At 48.7% G+C, this 12,899-nt stretch overlaps 2 protein-coding genes across 3 annotated transcripts in view; one reads left to right on the plus strand and one right to left on the minus strand.

Annotated features, from left to right (window-relative positions):
* LOC135914201 (angiomotin-like) overlaps positions 1-12,899 on the plus strand; it is a 130,896-nt gene that overhangs the window by 18,048 nt on the left and 99,949 nt on the right. The window lies entirely within an intron of this gene.
* Positions 1-12,899, minus strand: part of LOC139054655 (solute carrier family 22 member 13-like) — a 33,254-nt gene that overhangs the window by 14,506 nt on the left and 5,849 nt on the right. The window contains exons 2-3 of the mRNA XM_070532033.1: positions 11,054-11,241; positions 4,908-5,037 (exon numbers count right to left, since the gene is read on the minus strand). Coding sequence (XP_070388134.1) covers positions 4,908-5,037; positions 11,054-11,241 — 318 coding nt within the window. The remainder of the gene's footprint in view (positions 1-4,907; positions 5,038-11,053; positions 11,242-12,899) is intronic.

The following is a 12,899-nucleotide window of genomic DNA, read 5'->3' on the forward strand; positions in this document are numbered from 1 at the left end:
ACTGCCTGCAGGATTCTCAAGCAATGCTTTATTAGTCTCGACTGATTTATTGTTTCGCTTTAGTGTCCCTATATTCAGTCATGTTCGCTAAAGTTCTCATACCCCGATATGTATCTCCAAAGAAGCCTCTTTGTCTCTGCTGTGCTGTTTACAGCACAGCAGAGACAAAGCCTTCGAGCCTTCGAGCCTTCGCAGAATCAGCCGGCACCTCCGGCCCTGGTCTGGATTGTCAGTGTCGTCGGTGCTTTTGCCTGCCTTTTTACGAGCCTAATCGTCGTCGCCCTATAGAACGACGAGGGAAACGTCGTTTGCGTAGTCTCGTTTGCGCCTTTCCGTAGTTATGTAGTAGCTATAGGAACGAAACTACCCTAGCACAAGGTTCTCGTAAGTGCTATTCTGCGAATTAGTTTAGCGGAGCTCCGTGACACTAAGATAATGTAAAGATAAGCGCGTGAATGCATACTACGGTGCGTTTCTCACTCGCCGGCGCGTTAGGAAACACGTCAGCAAGCGAGCGCGCTCTCCAGTCCGCGCGACATAGTAATTGCAGCTGTGTCCCCGCCGACCTCAATGGCCCCACGCTGCAATGAAAGAAAGACAAAAATTTGCTGCGTCTGTCGGAACAGTCGTCTCCTTATCTCGTAACAACTGCTCGCTGACGGGGCGTTTCACGCCGGGCAATACGAGGAGGGTTGGCGAACGTGCTACAATTCGCGCCTTATTGAGCAGCGCTCGCTCACTTTCGCGATAGTTCGTCGCGTTTTTTTAATTTTCTTTCTTAGCGTTTCTCATAATTTATTATTATAGCGTACTGGGTGACCCCGACGCTTGAACGCTCCTAAAGCCTTGCAATTGTTTTTCTGATCGCATGAGTGCGCTGAGGCGAAAATGCTTGTTTCAGACTATATATAGTTTGAGAAATGTGTCCGCAACTCTCCGAAACCGGATAAACTTGTCGCCAAGGGATATCGTTCCTTACATCCGTCTCTAAGCATGCTTTAGCCCGCCGCGCAAGGTACCCACCGGGCGGATAATCAAGGACGTGCGCGCAAAGCTCTTCGTAGCAATATTACGGACACATATACCACACTTGCTGTTATAGAATGCCCAAGTTTAACAGTTCTCTCTCTCTCTGTCACTGAGCAAGTTCTGTTCTCTAAGTGCGCTCAATCGTTTGCGATTTCCGAAAGGTCGTGCTTCAAGTCGAAACGACGCTCACAAAGCTGTAGCAAGGATTCTTCTCTACCACGGGACTGGACTCTCGTCTGTTAGTGTTCGTACTCTTGTGTGTTATATACGTACGGGCTGTGCTTACGCCTACCTCTTCTTTTCCGCTTGTTTTATATCTCGTTCCTATTCTCTTTGTCTCTGAGTGGTGTTTATATATTTCTGTGCTTGCATGATTAGTACTACTACTACTAATAATAATGATGATGATGTCCCATGCAACGACGAGCGAAGAATACCGATGAAACCAGCGCTGTTTGATGGCAAGGCAACTGCTGATCGATATATTGTTTAATTTTTGTAGCCTCGGAAACGTTAGCGAGGTTTCTATGTCCGCTAGACCGGAGTAACCACTCTTGCTAGCGTATGCGCTCATCTGGCGGCTAGCATGCTTGGGTGAGTCTGGAGCACCTGGCAACTGCTGCTTCTAGTGGGTCGTTTGTTTACACTTTTCTTGCGCGGAACACATCAAATTGTGTATTATCGCATATCCCGTGGTGACAACTTGTTCTGGCGTTTGGCTTTGGTGCTCTGTGACATGAGCCACGGAACACATGTCGACAACATTAAACAGCTAAAATGATTAAATATTGGATCGTTTTAGGTCGCCACTAAAATGCTGCGCACGATGTGAAATCTTGACAACGCCTCCCCCCCCCCCCCGCCCCCCCGGAGACCAGTTATTAAAGTGCTCTCTTCTCCGTGGATGAAAATGATGGAAATGCAGTACATTCAACGACGTAATGGTGTGTAAAGAGTAACCACTGCAAAAATTACCACTGGTACATTGGACGTGAATAAATGAAGCGAGTTTCTGCGTAAATAGACTGCTTTGGACGCTAATCGTTGTTTCTGGGGAGTACCAGACAGCGATCAAAAGATGGCACAATCCTTTACCGCGAAACAGGTATGCTGAGAAATTTCCTTGCCACATTTGTAGATATTTATGTCGGGGATCTGGGACGGTCGACAAAAAGAAATTCTCCTCTTCATATTAATTCAAAAACTCTATTCTACAGAACTACTTAAAATCAGACATCCTTCCTAGAGGCCAGTAGAATCTCGTATAACAGTTGTTGTTGTTGTTGTTGTTGTTGCTGCTGTTTCCCACGCAATAAACTCATAACCCAGCCAGACAAGAGCGCCATCAGAGTCTTTAGTAAGCCTTTAAGGCGAAATCATTAAATGGGTGATATTTAAACTTAGCGCGCGATGGTGTCGGCGCCTCGCACTCTGGGCGCGACCGCCGCCCTCCGACTTGGTTTTCATTCCGGGCTGCAGATGGCGCTACCAGCCGCAAAAGTTTGGCCTGCCTGGACTCTCGATACCGCACCACGTCTCGAGGCGCGCTGCCTGTGGCGCTGCTTGCAAACGCTGCTGCCAACAGCCGCGCGCTTTCGCACGGTGCAGCTGTCGCGCGAACTCGTAGCGTTCTATGTTGGTAGAGTGACGATTTTCCGTCGCGTGCGTTTTTATTTAATTCATACGCTAGCACATCTGGAGCCGAAATGCCTGTCCAACGGTGAGGCAACGACGGCAGTTCAGATGTGAGCAAAGCGAGACAGAAGAATTCGAGGTATGTCGCGCATAATTGTTTGTGCATCCACGCACAGACGACCCACACTTGTGTGGCGCGCAGAGAAACTCCGCGTGCGACTGAAGCCATCCCGTGCGTCATCGAAGCGAGTATTGCGGCTGGCGTGTTTGTCCGTCTGCACTGCGCAGAAAAGCAATCGCTTCGCGCGCCGCTGAGCTCTGCAAGCACGTGGAAGTGGGAAACTCGCGAAGGCATGCTATACGGTAGCTCGGAATAGAGTTTGAACATGTAAAACAGCGCGTGTATTATCCAGAAGGAAAAAAGAGATACGGTAAAGTGGAAGGCAATGCGTATGTCCATTCCAGTAGCTAACGTCTGGTAAGGGATATATCCCGCTGACGGGAATGTCAGACAAATTCTGTCGAAAATTTCACGTTGCACAGAATATTGCGACCTCCAGAAACACTGCAGTGTTTCACTCCATTTATTCAGGGCAACGATACAGTATACTCATTGCTCGCCGCGTAATATTGCCTACAAGTGTATAGTATATACGTCAGTGCGTGCGCATTGACGTATATGTGTGGACATGGGATAGCCTGTTGGCTGGCCCGCGTGAAACTGGCCGTACACGAAACGTTAGTGACGCGAAGACATTTTTTGGCATTGCAGCGGTCAGGGCTCTAATAGGGCTAGTGTACTTGCATGAAACGAACTTCCGATGGGGTTTGGACGTGCCTTCGTCGGTCGTATGGTGGCTCGACCGTTTCACGATGAGTCGCAAAACCACTGGTTTCAAGGCCGCGAAGCACGTGACATTTTGTTTTAGGCTTTTTCTTTTTCTTCTTTAGGTGTGTGCCTTTCTTTTTTTAAGTGACCACACCTACCGCATTTTTGCCGGCATTACAGTGAGGTCATCCCACAACGTATCGTATGGAATAATCGCGCCGACGTCCGCAGACGCCACGCCCTACATCCACCGGAAACGCGCGTTCTCGTGTGGTCGCCGGTGCCAGCTGCCATCGCAGCGTTCAACGACGCGCGCGCACGCAGGTGCGCGTCTAATTACTATCGAAGAGAGAATGCGGGAAGGTGAGCTTAGTTTTTGCGTATACATGGCTACGTTTCAACACAAGGGGGACAAGAAGCCACAGAGAGAAGAGACAAGAGTGCATCGAATTCAGGTTCCGCCTGAAGAAGGAACGGCGTAACATTACGATTGCTCCGTGCCGTAGTAACAGCTGAATGTTTCCGTCGTCGTGGTCAATTAGCCGCCATGACAGTATACACCACCCATAAACACACTGTTACCACCGCATTAATAAAAAAAATCACCCGCCTCGCCATTTTAAATAGTAATTGGAAGGGCTTTGAGAGAGCGCTTACTTCCTTTCCCCGCCCTACGAAACGGGAAAGAGGTAATATGAAAGAGAGAAGGAAATAAATGTGAGAGAGGGTGAACAATGCGCGCATGCATGAGTACATTGTGAGTCTTGTTGACATCGGAAACCACGACAAGCCTCGGCTTGGTTTCTGCACGTGAGAAGGTTGGCCATGATCCAGATTTTACCGTGGGATGGAAGCGCTTACAGGGTTGAGAATGTAAACACGTGAAGTGAGCGCAGCGAGGGAACACGGCAAAACGTTTCACGTTCATGGAGCGAACGCACGGCTATAGGTGCTGTTGTCGAAGCTCTAGTATGCATATACCATTTCTGCGTTGCGAATATTCCTCTACGTCTGACTCTGTGAATGACTGACTCTATTATTGTCTTTTTTTTCTCCTTATCTGTTCTTCGCATTTCCACCTCCCCAAGCGTATAGGCAGCCAACCGGGCGCGTCCTTGGTTATAAGCTCCATACCTTTCCCTCTTACCCTCTCTATCTCTCTCTCTCTCTCTGTGTGTGTTGTCGTCGTCGTTGTTGTTGTTGCTGCTGCTGCTGTTGTTGTTGTTGTTGTTGTTGTTGTTGTTGTTGTTGTTGTTGTTGTTGTTGTTGTTGTTGTTGTTGTTGTTGTTGTTGTTGTTGTTGTTGTTGTTGTTGTTGTTGTTGTTGTTGTTGCTTCGAAGGTTCCTGTGTATCTTACGTACGGAATAGTCCATATCACAATCTATAGGGTAAGAGGCCAAATCCACTGGCTTACCTGTAGTGCCTTGAAGTCATCCACTGTGATCTCGCGCCGCCCATTCACCTTAGCGATCTTGGTGAGGGTACGGATGGCCTCGTCCCTCCGCCCTACTGTCAGGTGCCAGCTAGGAGATTCGGGCACGAACCTGCAGGGCAAGAGCGTCGTAAAAAAAACACGGCGATGAGCAGCTTTACCTGCGTAGGCACAAGTTCAAAATCAGGAAACCATTGCTGTGACTTTAATGGGGAATAAAATCGAAGCTACGGTGGCGGGCTGCGGAATGAGCACCTTTACGCTTGGCCGTATCTGTCATAGGCGAGGTCTAGCAAGCACGGCAAGACTCGTAGCCATAAGCGCAGGAATGGCGCTCCAAAATCGCCGGCGTCTAGCAACTCGCTGGGTTGGAGACTTCGGAGGTGGTGACGCAGCTTGCTATAACAAAGACAAAAGGGGAAGGGAAGGTGCGGTGGTCAAAAAGACGCACTTTCGGCTTACTGCCCTAGACATGAAGAGGATTAGGGGTGACAAGAAAAAAATTGAGAGTTATAATGACTGCGCGCACATCCGGTGTTCTAGCAAATCGTACTGTTCCCCTATAGCTACCAGTTGTAATATCAGGTTCTCAGTAAAATACTCGTCCCTTAGTGCCCTTTTTTCTTTTTTTCTATAGTGCTACAGATATCAAGTGCGGAAACAAGTTCTCACGTTCCAAAGAACGGAATGACTAAGGATAATCACCTATCTATAGTAATCAGCACACAAAAAGATGAAGCCGTCTTGGGGACAACAGAGGACCAGCGGTCGTCCTGTTGACAGGTTGGATTGACAGATTGAGAGCTCTTCCTTGATTAGGTGGATAGTGGTGCATGACAATTCTTGGTTGGTGGAGCGGCGTGTCTGGTTAAATTCGAGAGCGAACGAGAATCTAGCCTATAATATATAGTTGCGGGGTTCTCAGCACCGCACAGCCTTTTCAGAGGGGCAAGCGGCTCCTACATAGCCGCACGAAACAGAGCAATAGCAGGTCTGTGTGATGCCCTTGTAGATGTCCAGGGCAGCACACGCGTTGCACTGAAGGATTTAGCGTGTCCTTATCCCTGTCTACAAGGAGTGGGTGACCCGCGGAACTTACTTCGTGACTGCGATATGGGCTGGCAATGATTCTCCTTGAATGAGGATTCCCAGTAAGCGCGAGTCGTATAAGGTAGCGTTGATTACGTCCCTGTCCATTGTACACAAGACCGATCCCAGAGCCTCCAGCAGACTCGCCTCGTAAGAAAGGTAGAGAAGGTAGAGTGGGGATGGCTATATAGCGATGGTCGAGTCATCCACCAGAAAGTTTATATCTGCGGGCAGTCAATGCGCGTCTTTCCGAGGACGTCTGCTGAAGAACACGTTCACGCGCCGTGGTTGCTCAGTGGCTATGGTGTTAGGCTGCTGAGCACGAGGTCGCGGGATCGAATCCCGGCCACGGCGGCCGCATTTGGATGGGGGCGAAATGCGAAAACACCCGTGTACTTAGATTTATGTGCATGTTAAAGAACCCCAGGTGGTCGCAATTTCCGGAGTCCTCCACTACGGCGTGCCTCATAATCAGAAAGCGGTTTTGGCACGTAAAACCCCGTAATTTAATTTTTTTTAAGAACACGTTCGGCGGCCCATCCGCGAGTCCCGAAGTGTGCAGCGTGAGCACACATCAAACGGTTTCTTGGCTTGGCCATCATCGGAACAGCTAAGAATGTGGCCTTCATGGTCTTCAGCTACGCCCAAACGTCGCTGTGTCCCACAGCAATGTTGCTCAGCCCCTGCCCGCCATCGGGCTTGAGCTTTACCAATACAGACGGGGCGGCGCAGAATCACAAGATAAATCGCACATGTTTAGTCCAGTCGTAACTACCGATTAAAGATCCCTAAGTCGTACGTGTCGGTTTGCGCGCTACATGCGATCGGAATAACTTCCAGCTTACGCGCGTCACTTTCCACAAACTCTTATACGCTTTAAAACATGGGAATAGTGCGGGAAACGAGGGAAGACACAGCTCTGTTGAAGCCGACGTTCCGACGAGGGGACTCGTCTTTGTCAAGAGCTTCGGTGACGCATGGGCTCCGACACCCCTTGCTTGCACCCCCCCCCCGCCTCCTCCCCCCGTAGTCGGCGCCTATAGCGATAGCAATGTCTGCCTTTTGCACCTTCCTTATTTATTTTTCTTTCTTTCCGCGGTGCTCTTCCGGCGACCCTTCAATGTTGACGTCTGATAAGGTGTCAGAGAGCAACAAAGGTGCGGTTACAAGACGGGTAAACAACCGCCGCTTCCCCGTTTGCTAGCAGAACTTGCACGTGTGAGATTTTGCTCGGAAGGGAGGCTTGATAATGCACAATCGCCAGTGGGGTGCATCCATCGCCAGTGGCTTGTATCCCTGCTGGTCTTCACCGAACCTAACAAACTGTAAGATGCTTCCACGCGTGTCTCATGCAGCACGACAAGCTTGCCAATTAGAAAATTCAACGAACAGTGACCTCGCGTAGAAGTGGGAAATGTATGGTCCGAGAGAAGTAGACTGTGCTGAGATATTAACGAATTGGACAAACACTGTCTGCTAATCCACTTGCCGGTCTGGCTGTCTCCTCGTTCGTCGCACAGCGCAGGGAAAGCGCGGCTAGAAAGGAGTAGAGGCCATTGGTCCCCAGACGAGTCTGTGCGGGAGGATGACCAACATGGGAATGAAAACACAACCTGTACGCGGCACGATTAAACGGCGGGCTGCAAGTATATCTGCGCTCATCCCGCGGTCGTGCAGTCGGCGGCGTGGTCGTGCGATTGCGCTGCAAGCCACTAATCTCTCGCCGGCAAAAACAAAAAGGAAAACTTCGTCCGAGTCTTCGTTGCGAGCAAAGGCCACCATATCGCACAAAGAAACAAAAAAAGGGGCGACAAAGAGACAGCAGTGCTGCAGTCTCTCCTGCAGTCCATGTAAGTCTTATCATTAGCGGCGAGTTCGTGGTGGAGGTTAAAGAAGAAAGAGACAAAACGAAGACAAAAAAGAGAAATACCGGTGTGATCGCCTCTCCGTGAATGAGTATCGATAAATATAGCAAAGCCGGGCGGCCGAGGCAGCGTTGCTGCTGCTGCTGTTGTCAGTGTTTATCGCTGCGACGGCGGTGTCTCGCGCGTGTTCTTTCCCAAGGGTGATTCCCCGCTGGACTTTTTCTATTTCCTGGGCACGAAAATAGACCGCCAGACAGCGCGCGTGCGTGCGCGCGCGCGAGTTGGTGTGTTCTACTCGCGCGTATACACGCTCGTGCCTCGGCCAAGGCGCAGAGATCGAGATCTTGGCCTCCCAGAGCGCCAGACTTCTAAATGGGAAATTCTCGGACTTCGCAAGGGGATGCGTTGACGTCAAGACATAGTTCGTTGCTGTTACTCACTGCTGGAGTCACTCGCTTGCGTTCTCTCTCTTCTTCCTTTTTCTTTCTTTCTTTCTTTCTTGCTTTCTTTCTTTCTTTCTTTCTTTCAGGCTTATGAGCTACAGCATGTAACATGACGCTAATGCAAACGTACAGGAGAGCAACTTTTTGGGCGCCCAAGAAAGCATTCATCAGCAACGCGCGGAGACAAAAACTTCACAGAGCAAGGTAGCTTCGATATGCATGACTTAGTAGTATAGTTAGCGGGATCTTTAAGTTTCATGCACATATACGGAGAAAACTGATTTGAACGCCAACAACCAGCTTGTTCCAGAACACAATTCATCTAAGTCTATGGGATTGCAGATGTTTAGACAACATTTTAGTATAACATGGCGTTATGCGGGGCATTCATTAAAACAACGCAGCACACAAATGCAAAATTCCATTATTATTATTATTATTATTATTATTATTATTATTATTATTATTATTATTATTATTATTATTATTATTATTATTATTATTATTATTATTGTTAGTGGCGCCGCCTCCTGGCATAGTAAGTTTTTCACACGTTATCTACACGCGTCTACCCCGACTCGCGCGTAAAGATACGCCTACTCTATCGCCAACTTATCAAGAATAATTGAATGGGCGCACACTTGAATCAATGTGCCGAAGCACGGGTGAAGGCGACTACCCCAACAACACACGAACGTTCGAAGCTGAACGTTTCGTGACGGTCCATAGAGTCAGCAAGTGACTAGCGATGATACGTATTTGCTACAAGCCATTACAAAGTGCGGAACATCTACGTTCTAAGTCTTGCGCGCAGCGAGAAAAAATCTATCGCAACTGAGCACATCCGTGAGCCATTAGGCAGAAAAAACACCATCGGATAGTGACCGCACCAAGGAACCTTGCCGAATCAAACACATGACAAGCCGCTGCTTCAAAGTGTTTGAAATTAGGGAACGAAGAGCAAAAGACATTAATCCTGATTTATTTCATAAACGGGAAGTTTGGGCAGCCTGGACTGCATTTGTAGCACCGTTTTTAGTATAAGCACCCTGTACACTGCTCGCGCCATTTGGACGAGGCATAATGAACTCAGAAAGCGCTTACATGTCCTCTAAAGCTGAGGTCAAATCTTCGTGTCGTTCACTCAGTCATCGTCCACGATATCCACCGAAACAGAGGTTTGCTGAGCCGCACCGGGGTGTCATGCACATCCATAGTAAACACGGAAGCAATGGAGGCACCTGACGCAAGATGGACGCGTTACCACGTGATCAAACATGGCGGCGCCTACGGGATTGCCGCGAAAAGGGCCTATAGGGCCTACTCCTGTGAAGTCCCGGCTCGAAGCACCAAATCCTTATGCTTATATAGAAGGTGGCGTGCACACAGCTACACAACCCGGGCCTTATAGCCGATAAAGTGCTGGTGCTCGGCAGCACGGCAGTTGCTAATCAAAAAAAAACCTTCCAACACCTCCCATCGTGATACATCTCCGTAAATACTTCCCGTAGAAAATCTGAACAGTAGTGCACTAGTCTCGAAAGGTAAAAGTTAAAATTCACGACAGGGAAAGTCTGCAAACGTAATAATCGTACAGTCTACTTCTCTCGGACTATACATTTCCCATTTCTACACGAGACCACTGTTTGTTTAATTTTGCAGTTCGCAAGCTGTAATGCTTAGAGGACAAACAGAAGCATGGCCGCATCACACTTCTCTACTACCTCCTCGCCCCCCCCCCCCTAGCTCCCCCGCCCCGCTCACACATACCACCTCTACGACGCCCACCACCACCCCTTAATTCTGATTCCATCTGCAATTCCCATGGTACTAGGGTGGCTTCTGCACCGTGAGAGCCGTGTGATCGTGCTGGGGCCACATAAAACAACACACTGGTGCGTTCCAGCTATGTGTTTTAAAGGGGCACTGACAATATATTTTCGACCATTCATTCTTTGCCTAAAGTATAGGTCCTAGAGTTGTAAATCCTAGCGAAAACGGTGCGCGCTCACGTGGGAGCAGGACATTGCGACGTTTGGACAGTGGCACCGGTCCGCTCGGCCGTCCGTTATGCTCCTGCATCGGCCCTCACAATGAGTAGCAGCATACGAGGTGACCTTGCGAGCCGAAGCGAGTGTCGAAACGCCGCAATGTTCTGCTCGGACGTACCGTGCCACGACGTCACGACATAGTATCCTCCTGAAAACGAAACCGGAACTTGCCGTAGAAAAGCCATTTTATAAAATTATCAACGGCGCTTAGAGGCTTGTCACGATTCTTTCTGGAGTTTAGAGGTCCTCAGGCTTTCACTTAACACGAGAAATGAATAGTCGAAAATATCACGTCAGTACCACCTTAAGACACCAAAATACTTTTAAATAGTTCCCAGAGCTCTGTGAAATAGTTCCATAATATCTGGTCGACTTGCTGAAACGAATATTCACTCCTCACAGCTTTGGAGTGCAGACGATGCAACAGGATACCATATATGCCGCGAGGCACGGAACCTGAGAGAGTTGAGTGCGCAACGGCTTCTTATGTTTCGTAAAGTCTGTTGTAGGCTACAAGTTTTCTTCCGTTCAACGGGCACCTAAGCGTCAACGTCGTGGTTTTTTGATTTACTCATCTTCAGACGCCTAAAAATGTAGGCGCACATCCGAAACAACTTGCAGTGGGAACGCTTACATGTCGCACCGTTATTACCAAGGGACATGTTTTTATGGGCACTTACCAAAGAATGACCAGGATGGCGACGCTGAGCGCGGAGTTGGTGAGGACCAGCCCTCGCCAGCTCTGGATGAGGTCGGCGTACCAGGGATAAGAAGACGACATGATGGTCCAGCTGAAGGCCCACACGAAGCCGATCAGAGTGCGTCGCTCGGGAATGGTGAACTCGATCACTGCGCGATGAAGTTGCAGCTAGTGGAGACGCGTCGCATGGCCATGCGTGTGGGCGACATAGCAAAGCTTAGTACAACAGAACACAAATATGATTGGGAGGAGTAGGGGCGGACATTCTTCTGTGCGCTCATGGATTCACGTGAAACGCAGGGGACACGAAACCGCTACTGGAAACGCTCCGCACGGCAAGAAACGAAATGACACGAAAATAGTTTTTTCACTTGTCCGTAAACGTATGACCGTTCGCGGAATGCCGTGTTACTAGATTGGTGTACGGCAGCTCCAACGTTGTAGAGTTAATGTATATGCCCATACAGTAACAACGTTGGGAACTTGGTAACGGCATCTCGTGACGCAGAGTTTAACACTGCTATGACCTATCCGTCTCCCCTCCGCTCCTCCTCGGGTTTCCTCCTCGCGCGCTCTTCTTTCATCTCCCGCTGCCCTCCGCGTTCGCTTTCAACTTTCGCTGCGCTCGTTCGCTCGGTTACGAGGTACAACAACGCCGAGGCACGTCGACGCTCAACGCCGGAACGGGCGCCTAAGAGCGGTGCTCTAGAAAGAATTTGTGCGTTTTGCTTCGATGTGAAAGAAAGTAATAAAGGATTGTCTCTCGCGGGTGCTGGTCGCGGCAGCAGGAGAAAAGTTCTGTCGTGAAAGCTGCTCGCCTCCTCAAATCACAGCAACCGGAGATTTTCTTTGAAATATTTCATATCTCGGCTAACACTCAACCCTATTTAAACTTATTGCGGTGGAACGCTCCCCGGACGCCGTTTTACAAATTAGTGTATATCAATAAGCAAAATTTCTGATGAAGCGTGGTGGCGAGCTTTTTAACAATCTTCGAAATGCGTCGGGCGCTGTCCAAGTTGCAACAAGGTATAAGAACGGGCTAGCTGATAATCCATAACTATCACCTACTATCATACCTCGGTATTGCGGCATGTATAGTGTTTCCTTGTAGATCTTTAGTTAGCTTCTTGTTGGCTTTGTGCGATTCCTTTCACTGTTCTTCCATTTCCCGCGTGTCTTGCAATCGGCAGTCATGTGTTCATGAAGTATCTGTGAAATTGAAAATAAACATTGAGTTGGAAGCCAGCGCTTGTGTCTGTCCCCATGATTCGTCCCTTGTGTCGTTTATGCTCAGTAGACGCTTTCATTGTTGCTTAAATGTCATGGACGTAGAAATTTTGTCTGCGTTATACTTTGGAATTCAGCGACGGTGAGCCAGGAACCCTGGCTGTGCGCTTAGGTGAAAATAAGAACCGACGGGGTCCCCGTATCTTCTAACTGCTACAAGGCTGCTTGCGGACTGAAATTATTGACGATTCCGCGATTTATTAATAAAGGCACGTCCACAAGCGAATTTCCACAAGAGTAATCGAAGCAGAGAACACCACTTGACTTATCTGCATACGGTCTTAGTAGAGTGAAATGAGCGCACTGGAATGCCGCCCACTGTTTAAAAGATCCTACAATCTTTGCGGTGTATTTTTCTTTAGTTTTCTTTACCATGCTGTACTTTGCTTGATCTAATAGTATATTCTAAATTCGTAAACAATTCACCCTCCGCGGCCTAAATATCCAGCTTCCAATAAGCTGGAAATGTTCATAAGTTATTTCCAAAAATGCGCAAGATGTGCTCGATTTGTTTACAACATGATATCGTGTCACTT

Source organism: Dermacentor albipictus, chromosome 1 (genome assembly GCF_038994185.2).
Source record: "Dermacentor albipictus isolate Rhodes 1998 colony chromosome 1, USDA_Dalb.pri_finalv2, whole genome shotgun sequence".
Classification (NCBI taxonomy): domain Eukaryota; kingdom Metazoa; phylum Arthropoda; class Arachnida; order Ixodida; family Ixodidae; genus Dermacentor; species Dermacentor albipictus.